Here is a 12476-nt window from a genome sequence, read left to right as displayed (position 1 = left end):
GACTACAACAATTCAAAATTTAACACAGAAGTCCACTATGAGAATATTTCAAAACAAGTTTCCATCAACTGAAAAGAAACACTGCAAGTAAATGTAACTGCACATTGGAGTCCTTCGGTAGCAGTGCATCCAAGTTCAAGTACACTGGCTGCAGGATAATTTTTTGCACACTAAAGAACTCTTACACCACCACTCATGGCACACATTATAAGAGATGTTAAATTACTGCAGTCCTCAGTTTATAGCCTTCTGCCACTGCTGATTTCAAAAGTTTTAGAAAAGCTGGATTTCTGTTTAACAGATGATCGCTTACTACCATCAATGCACCAACTGATTGCTCTGCTCAGGCCATGAACATTTGGGTACTTGGTACCAATTAAGAAAAGAGCAACAGAAGTTCAGAATGCAGTAGGGCACAGTTTCAGGACAGCAGAACCAGACTAGTAGAATCACTGCTCCAAACCAGTACAGCAGGAGAGCTGAGTTTAAAGTTTGCTACATCTCAGATTATAAATGTACACCTGTTAGCTTCAGCTAATGAAGGAAAAAAAAAGAGCATTTTTATAGCTCAAAGACTAGATGCACAGTAAACTCTGAACTTTGCATGTGCTGTTTAGGTTGGATGACATGAACACTTGGTTTTGAAGAGAATAAAATTTCTTTACTTCCAAGTACACACTGCTGCCCTTGCTATTGACCAAACTGCTCACAAGTTTAAAGCAAACATTTTTCAATATTTGCAGTAAAAAATGTCTTGCAGGCTACAGTACTGACAGTGCAAGGTTGACATTTTGAGCAGAACTGTTTCTTCTCCAATAACATGAACCCTTTAACTTAAAATACTCCAGTTCACAGATTCTTTTACTGAAAAGTCCTGATGTAACTGGAAAACTGTTTAGGAGTCTGCACACAGAAAATTCTTTTGAATTATTTTCAGAAGCTGAATAACTGATCAGGGAGCTGTCAGGCAGAACAAGGAAGAGAACATTCACAACAACCTTAAAGCAGCAAAAGAGACAACAGAATACACCAAGGACTGACTGAGGTACAGTTATACCTCACAAGACATCTTGTGTGTGTGGCAGATTCACTAGAGACTGCTGTACCATATGGAGAGATCAGACCGAGTTCCAAATGCAAAGCAACAGAATTAGCAAGGCACGGTGCCCAAGTGAAAAACAGCCATTGGCAGTTTGGCAACTATTTCAGCTGCTAATTGAACCCCTCTGCAGCAGGGACTGGCTACCCAAAGGCAACCTGACTTGTCCTCCAGCATCATCCTGAAGGAGCAATCACTTTTTTAAGTCATTACTTAAGTACTCACTTTTCTTCTTGGAATGACTGACACTGGGATTTTTGAAGCTATTATTTAAACCATCACATAAACTCATTTGCATAAGACTGACAACTGCAGCAATGTCTATAAACTTTGCATTTTCCACATTTCTTTCATTTAAACTAAGATAACCCTGCAGACAAAAGTAGCAATGATTAAGATAATAAACGAACACCAGCAGCAGAAAGGTCTTTAAAAGCCTAAAGTAATCATTTAACCCCTTCAAGTTACACAGTACATTCAGTTCCACATCGAATAATGTTTGAATTAAGAGATTAGCTGACAAAATAATCTATTGAGACCGCTCCTTCACAGGCAAGATTTGGAATTCTTGGCTGCAGCAAGACTAAATACTAAGGAGCCCTTGGTGTGTGATAATGCCTACATTTACAAGGGGCATTTAATGTTTGTAAGAGTATGTAGTTCACAAACAAAGTGATAAAATAGGCATAATGAAAACAGGAAGAAGCCCTAATGTCATGGGTTTTTTACTATGTTTTGGCAACATCCAAATAAAATCTCTACCCTGATTACACCTTATAATTGCTATTATAATTTCAACACAATTTCTCAGAGCAGTGATTTGAAACAAACAGTCTCCAAGAGGAGAGAGAGGAAAAAATCCCCAAAAACTGGTTTCTTAAAGACTGCTATGCAGGAGGCTATTTCAGCTAAGTTACTGAAAGAGCATTTAAATAACAGCCACAAGCTGCCACGAATGCTGATAACCCTTTCTGCAGCTCCCACTTCCCTGTAGCCACTCACAGCAGCACAGGACAGAGAATGAGCAGTGCCATGACCCTGACATCAGTCACAACTCCCCATGGCACAGTAAGGAGCCCAGAGATGCTGGTGTGGGCCCACTCCTTCCCAAAGGCAGAATTAGTGAAAAGGGCCCTATTTATAGCTAACTAAGAATGGAAGGCTTTGTCATGTAGAATATACAGACTTTTTCTCACACATTCTATGTGCACATAGGCTTAAGGTTACTTAAGTCTAAATTGCACTCAGGTACTTAACAACAATTTGTTTTTTCATACTAAGCTATACACCTAATCAGACTTTCAAGCAAACTGATCCAGTGCAATTCAATTCCCTAAATTCTGCTTTCAAGGAAAGCAGCTCTGTTGATTTCACCTAACCATCCTTTTCTTTCATTTAACCTGTCCCACCTCATTCCACATGGTTAAGTTAGAGACAACCTTTTAATGCATCACGTCTATACTCATCTCATGCCCAAATCTAAGATGTTCCAATTTCAAATGAAAAAACACAGGATTATTTTTAAATGAGCAGCTTCCTACAACCCATAAAAAACCCTGCTACAATATTTCTTTGTAGTGTATATTCACTAAAAGCGTGAACAAACATCATTAATAATAAACATTTTTCTCATATAATGTCACATGGCTCACTAGTAAGAAGTACTGACAAATCCTCACAGCAAAAGTGTCAAAACAAGACAACTGCTTCCAATGCAATGATTGTGCTGAAATTGCATTAAGATCTAGACTAGGAAAGGAAGAAATCAACAGGCAGTCAAAACCTACCTGGCACAAAGACAGACTGATATTGTCATACATCTGTTCAATTCAGCTGTTATTTCAGATGCAAAACCTCCATAGATGACCAAGTGAATCAGCAAAGATTTATTTTGGCTAAATGACTCCTTGCTTTTATTACAGTATATTTATACTTCCACTAAAAAAAAAGTGTAAATGACTTGAATAAGGATTCAAGATATTTTTCAGTAAATTGAGAACTGAGATAAACCAAAATGTAATACCTGAAAGCAGCATTAAAGTCTCCTCCTCTAAAGAGTGCAAACCAAAAATAATTCCATAGGTCAGCAGTCTAATACAACCTTTTGCTGTCTTCTGAGATGAGACTTCACCATTACAAACTACTAAAAGGGAATGAATACTAAAATCTCATTGAATCTCAAGCATATGTGAAGCCTCTTTATGTCTCAGTGTATTCTTTCAACCTGCTATTATTTATGGAATGACAAAAGGCAGAAGAAATGGAAATCTTCTGAAAAATACATTCTCCTTGATACACGCTAATGCCATGGCCACCACTGGAGGTGAAAACACTGTTAGAAGACTTGTTTTACTTTAAACATACTCCTGAAAAAATTAATCCTTGAAAACTGTGACACTCAAAACAGCTTTCTTTGAAATTAAAAAAGTGAGTATGGGTTAATATCACATAATTAAGAACACAGTAAGTCTTGTGTAACTCTCAACATTATATCCAAGTTTAAAACAGTGCTTGTGTTGACTTTCTATTCCTACTTTAAAAGTCGTATTTACAAAGGTACTACTGGATCATGTGCAAGATTCGCCATGCACAGCTCAGTGTCAGTCTCCCCTTTATCTGATAACCATCATAGAGAACTGCACAATGTTTTTACTTCAGTAGAATATATGCTGGAAACTTTACTTCCTTCAAATACATATAAAGTGAGATTTAGCATCTGAGCACCAAAAATAAAAAGCTGTTTTTCTGAATCAGTGTCTTCAAATAAATCTTTCTTTGTCAGAAAAGCTTCCATATATCTGTAACCACAAATACAAAAACCACCCATCATCCAGGAAGTTTTCTTTTCTTTACAAAAATTCCATTATATATTTTTTACACCAATTCTGTCAGTTTCTATTCAGAGAAATATCAGAAACTTTAGATTAGGACTTACCCATTTTTACTAAATACCCGTATCCATGCCTGTATGTTTGGTCCCAGCAAACACAAGCATTGTAAAGTAGTAAATGTAGACAGAAGAACTGCAAACAAAAATGTCTCAGTCACTAACCTACAAAAAGAAAAAGAATATTACAAAATTAAGTGAGGTGGTTGCTAATGTTCTAAAAGTTCCAAGATTCAGGAAGAAAAAAGCCCCTCTAACTCAACTTGAGAAAGCACGTGTGCTTTCTTAAACCTCTTATTAAAGAATGAAATTTTCTTCTTACTCTGTAGAATAGTAAAGGAAGCTGGAAAGAGTTCTGCTGTTATCTCAAGAGTGAGATGTAGCAATTTTTAAAAAACCACAGGTGTACTTCACATAGATCATTAGTTCTAAATTGAAGTGTGCTAGGACACTTACTCCATTCTTCCATTTATTTTTCCAGTTGTGACAGCAACCATGAAACCAAGCTACATGAAACTATTGTCAGCCAACTACTTAGTGTATCTCTCAACACCCAGGTTGCTTCACACTTCTTCCTTTAAACTTTCATAACAGTTAGAACACTAATATCAAATGGATGAAAAATAGGCAAGATGTGTGGTTTAGAATCATATAGGGAAAATGACTGAATGAAGCTCCAAAAAGTGTTTGTGTCCATATGTTCACCATAAAAATTAAAGTAAACAGTTGTTTGTAACTGTGTTACAATTTTTATTTACAGAACTTTCATTCAAGAGCTGGCTTCCAAAAAAACCAACTGAACAAGCAAACAAAAAAAAAACCCCAAAACAACCCAAACCCAAGAGAAAGCTGAAACAGCCACCCTTCTTCCCCCAGCTAGGAGCTGATCCCTTAACTTCAGTGTACCAGAAAATTCCCAAGTACTTATGCCAACACCTGCAAGGAGAGCTGCCCCTTAGAATATTTAGAGAAAGAGAGGGTCTTCTGACTTACTCTATGAGAGGTGCTCCATAAAGAACAATAATCGCATGAAACAGTATGCAAGACATGAAAAAGTATATACAGCATTTTAGAAATCTGGATATCTAAAAAAGAGCAATGAGGTATCAGAATAATGCTTCAAACCAGAACATAAGTAACACACACACTCTATATCTTATCAAGAGCACTGTACTCAGATTGCTTCTTTCATTTCAGCTGCAGCACAATATAATAGCATGGCACATTTCAAAACAGTTTTCCTGATATTAATACTTTAAATAAATAATTAAAAAACATCACACTCCACCTACAATTTTTTGTGTATCCCATTAAACAGGGCAAACATACAAAAAATATAACCAGAAATTACAAGATAACCAGAGGTAATTTTATTGGACATTTTTACACTTCTGTTTTACATCTGACTGTCATATCCATTGATTAAAAGGCAACTCTCACAAAAAGTGAAAAAAATTTAAAAGCAAGAAAATACACAATATAAAAAAGTCTGCTATGTAAAGAATCAACATTACATTAACTAAAACTACATGGCACCTCCTGAACTTGGCATCTTAAATTCTGAATATATTTGAGAAATATCCATAACTTTCTATAAGTCTGCAAAACACATAATATTCAATGAACTTAAACGAGTTTCTGGGTACTCACTATATCATGTAGAAGAAAAACACTTGATAAACAGTTCTGGTAAGGTCTGTTCTGATCAGGTCACCAATGCAAAATCCATAACTTTCCTTGAACCCTTATTTTTCTATATTTATTCCTTTCTATATTTACTTCCTGGGATGAAATCTCACCTAGAACATGAAGTGTGCTTCATATTCAAATCACAGATGGTTAAAACACTAGCTTCCTTCTCATCATGGTTTTGTGCTTTTCACATCCTCCTCAGTCAGCAAAACTAGACAGGAGCTTTGCACACAAAGATATGCTGGCAGGGATGATTACTTAAATGCTTAAAAACCACCTCAGAGCATTACATCTTGCCTGGCTCAGCAAGTCAGGAGTAGAAGACTATTACCCCGACTTCAAAACTCTGGGGAATTCCCTCCCTGCTGGGTAAGTCATGTGCTGCTCCAAAATCACTCTGTTCCAAAGTTTTTCATTGGGATTCATATCTTTAATGCTCCCCGTTGCAAAGTGTAACTACAAAAAGCTTCTCCCAACTTTAGATTCTTCTGTATGCAAATTTCATCATTTCATCCTTAAAATGCAGACATTTTAATATTTTTCCATATGATTTTTTTAGTTGTAGCATAGCATCTCTTTTGTGTCAGATTCTGACTTTTTTTTTTCCTTTTAAAGTTATTACAAACTTACAACTACACACGAGAAGTGTGTGATGACATTTTTTCCTGGTATATCCACTTATCTAGAAGATAAGCCAGGCCTGGACTGCAAAATGAGTTTTGAGCCATTTAATTTTGCCACCACACAAATTCTTGGGACTACAAACAACGCTGCACTGACAAGAAACAGGAAAGCACAGAATCACTCACCTGAACAGGTTATTTACAGGTAGAGAAAGTTTAACATCATGAAAATACTGAAAAATTTGTTTCAAAAGGTGCTGCACTCAACTCACTAATGGAAAATGAGACAAATCAAAAATTGTCTTCTTTCTCATTTGATTACTTCAGAGAATTTGCTTCCCCTCTGTATTGCCTGGTAACAACTTAAGAATTTTAAAAAAATAAAAAAATCTTACCTTGTGACCAAAGGAACGTCTCTTAGGAGACTGATTAGGTTTAAGGACTAAGTGCAAGACTATATTAAGGGTAGCAACACAAACAGAACAGACACACAGCCACGTGAGGTGCGTTCCCAGCACGCTGAATCCGTCCAGAAGGAAAGCGGGCCCCAGCGTGGCCAGGACGACGGCCAGGGCGCAGAGCAGGTTGGCAGCCAGCAGCCTCCGCACCTCCGCCTCCCTCATGGCGTCCGGGCAGCGGCACCTGCAACACACCGAGCCCCGCCCCGTCACCGCCGCGCCGGGACCGCATCCTCCCCGGCCGCGGCGCGCAGGGCAGGGCTCCGGGCCGGGCTGGGGGCCAAGGGGAGCATTTTGGGGCAGGAAACAGCGTTTGTTCAAAATAAAACCAAACCCCGCGCGGCCGCGGGCGTCGCTCCCGCCTCTTACCGCGGAGCGCGCGGCGCCGCCCGGCTGCGGAAGGCGGCGGGGCCCGGCCGGAGGCGCTTCCGGGGCGGTGCCGGAAGCTCCGGCGGCTGTGGAGGAGCCGCCATGGTGTGCGACAAGTGTGAGTACGGGGCTACGGGGGGCTCTGCCCGACCCGGCGGGCCCTGCCCTGCCCTGCCCGCGGGGATCCAGGGCTGCCCTGAGCGGAGCAGCCGCCGCGGATCCCCGGCTGCTCAGGGCAGGCCGCGGGTGGCGGTTGCCGGCAGGGCCCTGTCTGAGCTGTCGTTCTTCATCTGTGGAGCGTATTAATGTGCATAGTTTAAATGATTTTGTCCTGTATCAGCAATAGCATGAGTGGCAGGACCAGGGAAGGGATTTCCCCGCTGTACTCGGCACTGGTGAGGCCGCATCTCCAGTGCTGTGTTCAGTTCTCACTACAAAAAGGACGCTGAGGTGGCGGAGCGGGTCCGTGGGAGGGCAGCAGTGCTGGTGAAGGGTCTTGGAGCATAAAGTTTGATGAGGAGCGGCCGAGGGTGTTGGGGTTGTTTAGTCTGGAGAGATGGAGGCTCAGGGATGGCCTTATCGCCCTCTTCAACTCCCTGAAAGGAGGTTGTAGCCAGGTGGGGATCGGCCTCTTCTGCCGGGCAACAAGCCACAGGACAAGGTGACATTGTCTTGAACTGGGCCAGGGGACGTTTAGATTGGACATTCAGAAGAATTTCTTCCAAGTCCTGGAGATGAGACATGGGAATGGGCTCCAGGAAGGTCCCGGGCTGCTCAGGGCAGGCCGCGGGTGGCGGTTGCCGGCAGGGCCCTGTGTGAGCTGTTGTTCTCCGTCTGTGGAGCGTATTAATGTGCATAGTTTAAATGATTTTGTCCTGTATCAGCAATAGCGTGAGCAGCAGGACCGGGGAAGGGATTTCCCCGCTGTACTCGTCACTGGTGAGGCTGCATCTCCAGTGCTGTGTTCAGTTCTGGGCCCCTAAGTACAAAAAGGACACTGAGGTGGCAGAGCGGGCCCATAGAAAGGCAGCAGTGCTGGTGAAGGGTCTGGAGCACAAGCACTTGTCTTTGATGAGGAGCAGCCGAGGGTGTTGGGGTTGTTTGGTCTGGCAGGGATGGCTTTATTGAGCTCTTAAACTCCCTGAAAGGAGGTTGTAGCCAGATGGGGATCGGCCTCTTCTGCCCAGCAGCAAGCCACAGGACAAGAGGACATTGCCTTAAACTGGGCCAGGGGCTGTTTAGATTGGACATTCAGAAGAATTTCTTCCTAGTCATGGAGATGAGACATGGGAATGGGCTGCCCAGGAAGGTGCTGGAGTCACTGTCCCTGAAGGTGCTTCAGGAAAGACTGGACATGGCACTCGGTGCCAAGGTCCAATTACATGGTGGTGATTGGTCACAGGTTGGACTCGATGGATTCAGAGGGCTTTTCCCACCTAATTGACTCTGTGCTTCTGAGTTTTTTTCCTTTGTAATGTTTCCTTATGTAGGTGAGAAGAAGCTTGGAACAGTGATCACTCCTGATACATGGAAAGATGGTGCAAGAAACACTACAGGTAACCTCAGCAAGGTTTAGCAGCTTGGTTTTGAGGTATTAGAAAACCAGTTGGGCACCTGAGCTATGTTACCATCTTAAGACCAAAACTTTATATTACTAATCAAGTTAAATATTAAGTCATGTACTTGCCCTCCCATGCTGATTTAATGCTCTGGGAATTTATTTGTCCAGAACTGTTCAGTATTGAATTTGTCTGGTTTTGTTTTCTGTTTCTTTTCCTTCCTGCATGGGAGGACAATATATAGAGTATTTAAATGGAGCATAAAGTGTTCTGTTACCCTGTCCCCTAATGCTGTGCTGAATATTTTGTCTCTTTTATCTCTCTTTGTCACTTTATTTGCATATGTGTAAAAGTTGTAAATGATGATGTTTAAAGTATGCCTGGAACAAGATTATTGATTAATTTTTTTTTCTGTAGAAAGCGGTGGTCGTAAATTAAATGAAAACAAGGCATTGACCTCAAAGAAGGCAAGGTTAGTACTTAACACTGATTTTGGCTAAGAACATCAATTAGCAAACTAACTGAGGCCTGTTTCCTGCATAGCTGGGCAACCACTCCAAACTTGTCCAAAATACACTTCATAAATTAAAATTGCAGAGATTATGGTATTTGATTTGTTGGTAAAAATACATCCATACGTATTTCATGGGTGATTTCTGCTCAGTCATAGAGTATTTTATTGCAGTTCTCACTGGAATTGCTAGGATTTGGTGCTGTTGTATGAGAGAAAACGGGAATACTTATTTTCTGTGCTAAGATTGCCAGGATAATCTCTTGAGCATTTCCTTCATGTCTGCAGGACTTTCTGTTTGCAAGGGGCCAAGGAAGGTGTTTAAGTTCAAAGTCATGTAGTATCTTAATAAAAATAAACATTTTTAGTTCTGCTTTCATGAAGTTGTTGTCTGTGATGGAAGAAATGTCTCTTAATAGGGAAAGTGGGAGCTTTTATGCATACTTTGTGTAGCCTATTAGAAATAATTATTGTATGTCCCTTTTCTAAATTACAGTTTTTGCTGGAGTTTCTGATTGCACCCTCTGGCTTAGACTTTTTAGGATGAGGCAGAAAAAAGACTTCATTTCAGGAAGCATAAATAAAATATTTTTCCTTTTTCCCAGGTTTGATCCTTATGGAAAGAACAAATTTGCAATATGTCGGATTTGTAAGAGTTCTGTCCACCAGCCAGGGTCCCACTATTGTCAAGGATGTGCCTATAAAAAAGGTGAGTTTCACTGAGTGCCAAAATACCACAGTTTGGCTTGGGACAAGAGAGGAGGTAAAACACTTAAATTTGTATTTATGAAGAGAAGTACAACACTTAAATTTGTATTTATTTATTAAGATGAGGTTTAATTGCTATCTGCAGCTACTGTTAGGCAGGCACAGGGAGCATGGAGTCAGACTCTTAGGTACACAGTAATGGAATAAGAAATAATGTACACAGGTTAGAATGTGGGAAGTTCTAATTACGTACAAGGAAAGCAATTTTTGAGTCTGGGAGTGATCAAATACTCTGGTAGCAGGAACCATCAGAGGTTGTGGGATCTTTACAGCAGGTATTCAGAGAATGGCTTGAACAGTCCTGAGCCAGGACTGTTCTTTCTTATCCAAGTTGGCTGTTTTGAGTGGGGCATGACAACAGACTGAAGGAGATTTTTCTAAACCGTTGTCATTCTGTAATTCTGCTTCTTTTGGAATGTTTCTGGTGTCTGAAACAGTACATTTGGAAATTTAATCTTGGCAATTGCTTAGAGAACTGTCATCTAACAAGTTTGATTTTCCTCAAAGTCCCAAAGAACCCCAGGTCTTCTAAAACTCAGTTGCTTGTTGCAGTCTCTTTTCTGGTCCCTTCTCTCCCATTTTTATAATAACTAAATCTAAAAATCCTGGATGGAAAAAAGCATCATGAAGTCAGTTACATGATTTAATGCTAAAGAGTTCTTATAGCATGAGGTGAACTGATTTTTAGGTGTAGAGCTACAGCTCACCAGCTTTGTTTATGAAATTAATTGTTCAATAAATATATGCTGTGTCACTGTGTCAGTGGTTTAGCAGCCTGCTGTAGGAATGTTGCCTGCTGAGTCCTCCCTAGACAGCTGCCTGAATCCCATACTGTAGAACCTTGTACTCATTCTAAAATTTATATCTGCTTTGGGTGGGCTTCAGGATTTGATCTTTCTTTGTGTATCTTTCCAGGCTGAACCTGTTATCTTCATAAAATTAAAAACTTTTTTAACTGAGGTTCTAGCTCTGACCATCAAAGATGTCATTAGGGCATACTTCTTGAAGCAAATGCAGTCATACAGCTCAGTGCTTCAGCTTTTGCATATCTCTGAAATTGGGAGGCAATCTCAAGTTAATTAATCCTCAGTTTAAACCTGAAGTCAGTATTTAGTGGGCTGAATTTTGGTCTTCAGAGTAAATCATGTGCCATGTTCTCTGCTGTTCTCTTCCCTAATGGACTGCTAGAAACGTGTCCAGTCGTGATGTCAGTCTATGACACAATTTGGAGAAAGCAGCAGTAGATCCATTTTTTGTCTGCAGTTGAATGTTTGTGTGAATTGAGGTGTGGTCCTGCCAAATAAAAGACTTGGCACCTTTCTGCTTTGAAAGGAGAGGGAAAGATTGAGACAACCCACCCCTCTGCCAAACTTGTGTACATTTTGGTATTCTGGTCTTTTGACTTGACACTCTTATAGAGTTTAGGACAAAGTACTTTGGGACATCAGTGTTCAGCACTTCAACTGTCAAGTATTCTTGGTGTTCATTGTTTTTCACTTCTGCTCTATAAATACCTTAATTCTATGAAAACATGTTCTGAACTTCCACAGTTCTCCAAAGCACCCCACCTGTGAATGCCCCATTTAGCAGTCAGTTGTTGGTGACTGTGTTTTCTTAGTCGTGCTGCCGTCTGCCCATCTCAGGCCTGTTTGTGTACAGGAATTAAAATGATTAACAGTACACCATTTCTACCTTTTGGTCAGAAGTGAGTCTTTCTTGGCTCTCTTCAGGCATTCCAGCAAATTAGAGAGGCTTCCAGCAGTATTGTGAATGATAATGCTCTCAAAATAGAGCTTATTTTCTTCAGAGGAAGGATTACACACAGGCTGCACCTATTAATTTGTACTAGAAGTTACAATATTACTTCTAAGTTTGTAGCATCTATTGAGAACTTGTCTGAGAACAGATAGATTGTTACTAAGAGCTCATTTGAACAATTTCTTGGGAAAAATGCTTACAAAAACATAGTGACTCTGTTTTTGAGAAAAGATTTTAATAATTTTAAAATCACTGACACTTTTTGTGTACTTATAGGCATCTGCTCAATGTGTGGCAAGAAGGTCTTGGATACGAAGAACTACAAGCAAACGTCTGTCTAATTGTACTGACTGGTCTTTTTATGAACTTTACCTTCTGTGTCTTTGTACAGTAACTTTTCTCTAAAATGATTTGTGAATATTACTTTCTGGATGACAGTACTTGGAATGAGAGGAAAAGACAGCCTGTTTGCCTAAAATGTACATATTATTGTTGTTGTGGTTATTGTTGTTTTAGCACTAATGTTGACTGATATTTAAAGGTAATGGCTTTCAGCAACTGTTAGAGTTCAAAGGGAAGGAGAAGAAGCAAGTGGATGGGTTGAAACTAGATTGCCATCAGAACAGAGATCTTTGAGATTAGTACTTTTTTTTTCCCAATCACAAGTCTTCTGCTTGTCTCATGGTCATGTTTTGTAGATGTATAAAATACAAACTTGCATCAAATCATTAAAGCATCTTCATTTAGTTGTA

The 12476-nt window shown here is 40.1% G+C and overlaps 2 protein-coding genes across 5 annotated transcripts in view; one reads left to right on the top strand and one right to left on the bottom strand.

Moving 5' to 3' along the window:
- The window catches only part of PIGF (phosphatidylinositol glycan anchor biosynthesis class F), a 21033-nt gene extending 13870 nt beyond the window's left edge, over positions 1-7163 (bottom strand). For 2 of the 4 annotated variants that reach the window (XM_064708947.1, XM_064708945.1), the window contains exons 1-3: positions 6697-7082; positions 4980-5071; positions 4035-4151 (exon numbers count right to left, since the gene is read on the bottom strand). In XM_064708947.1, coding sequence (XP_064565017.1) covers positions 4035-4151; positions 4980-5071; positions 6697-6924 — 437 coding nt within the window. In that variant the 5' untranslated portion in view covers positions 6925-7082. The other 2 variants (XM_064708946.1, XM_064708948.1) reach the window with 2 other exon arrangements.
- Positions 7097-12476, top strand: CRIPT (CXXC repeat containing interactor of PDZ3 domain). Its single transcript, XM_064708952.1, has 5 exons — positions 7097-7246; positions 8619-8684; positions 9105-9159; positions 9804-9907; positions 12001-12476. Exons 1-5 carry the CDS (start codon positions 7231-7233, stop codon positions 12063-12065), a joined length of 306 nt encoding a protein of 101 aa, XP_064565022.1. The 5' UTR covers positions 7097-7230; the 3' UTR covers positions 12066-12476.

The sequence above is a fragment of the Zonotrichia leucophrys genome, chromosome 3 (genome assembly GCF_028769735.1).
Source record: "Zonotrichia leucophrys gambelii isolate GWCS_2022_RI chromosome 3, RI_Zleu_2.0, whole genome shotgun sequence".
NCBI lineage: Eukaryota > Metazoa > Chordata > Aves > Passeriformes > Passerellidae > Zonotrichia > Zonotrichia leucophrys.
This window is presented reverse-complemented; position numbering and strand designations above follow the sequence as displayed.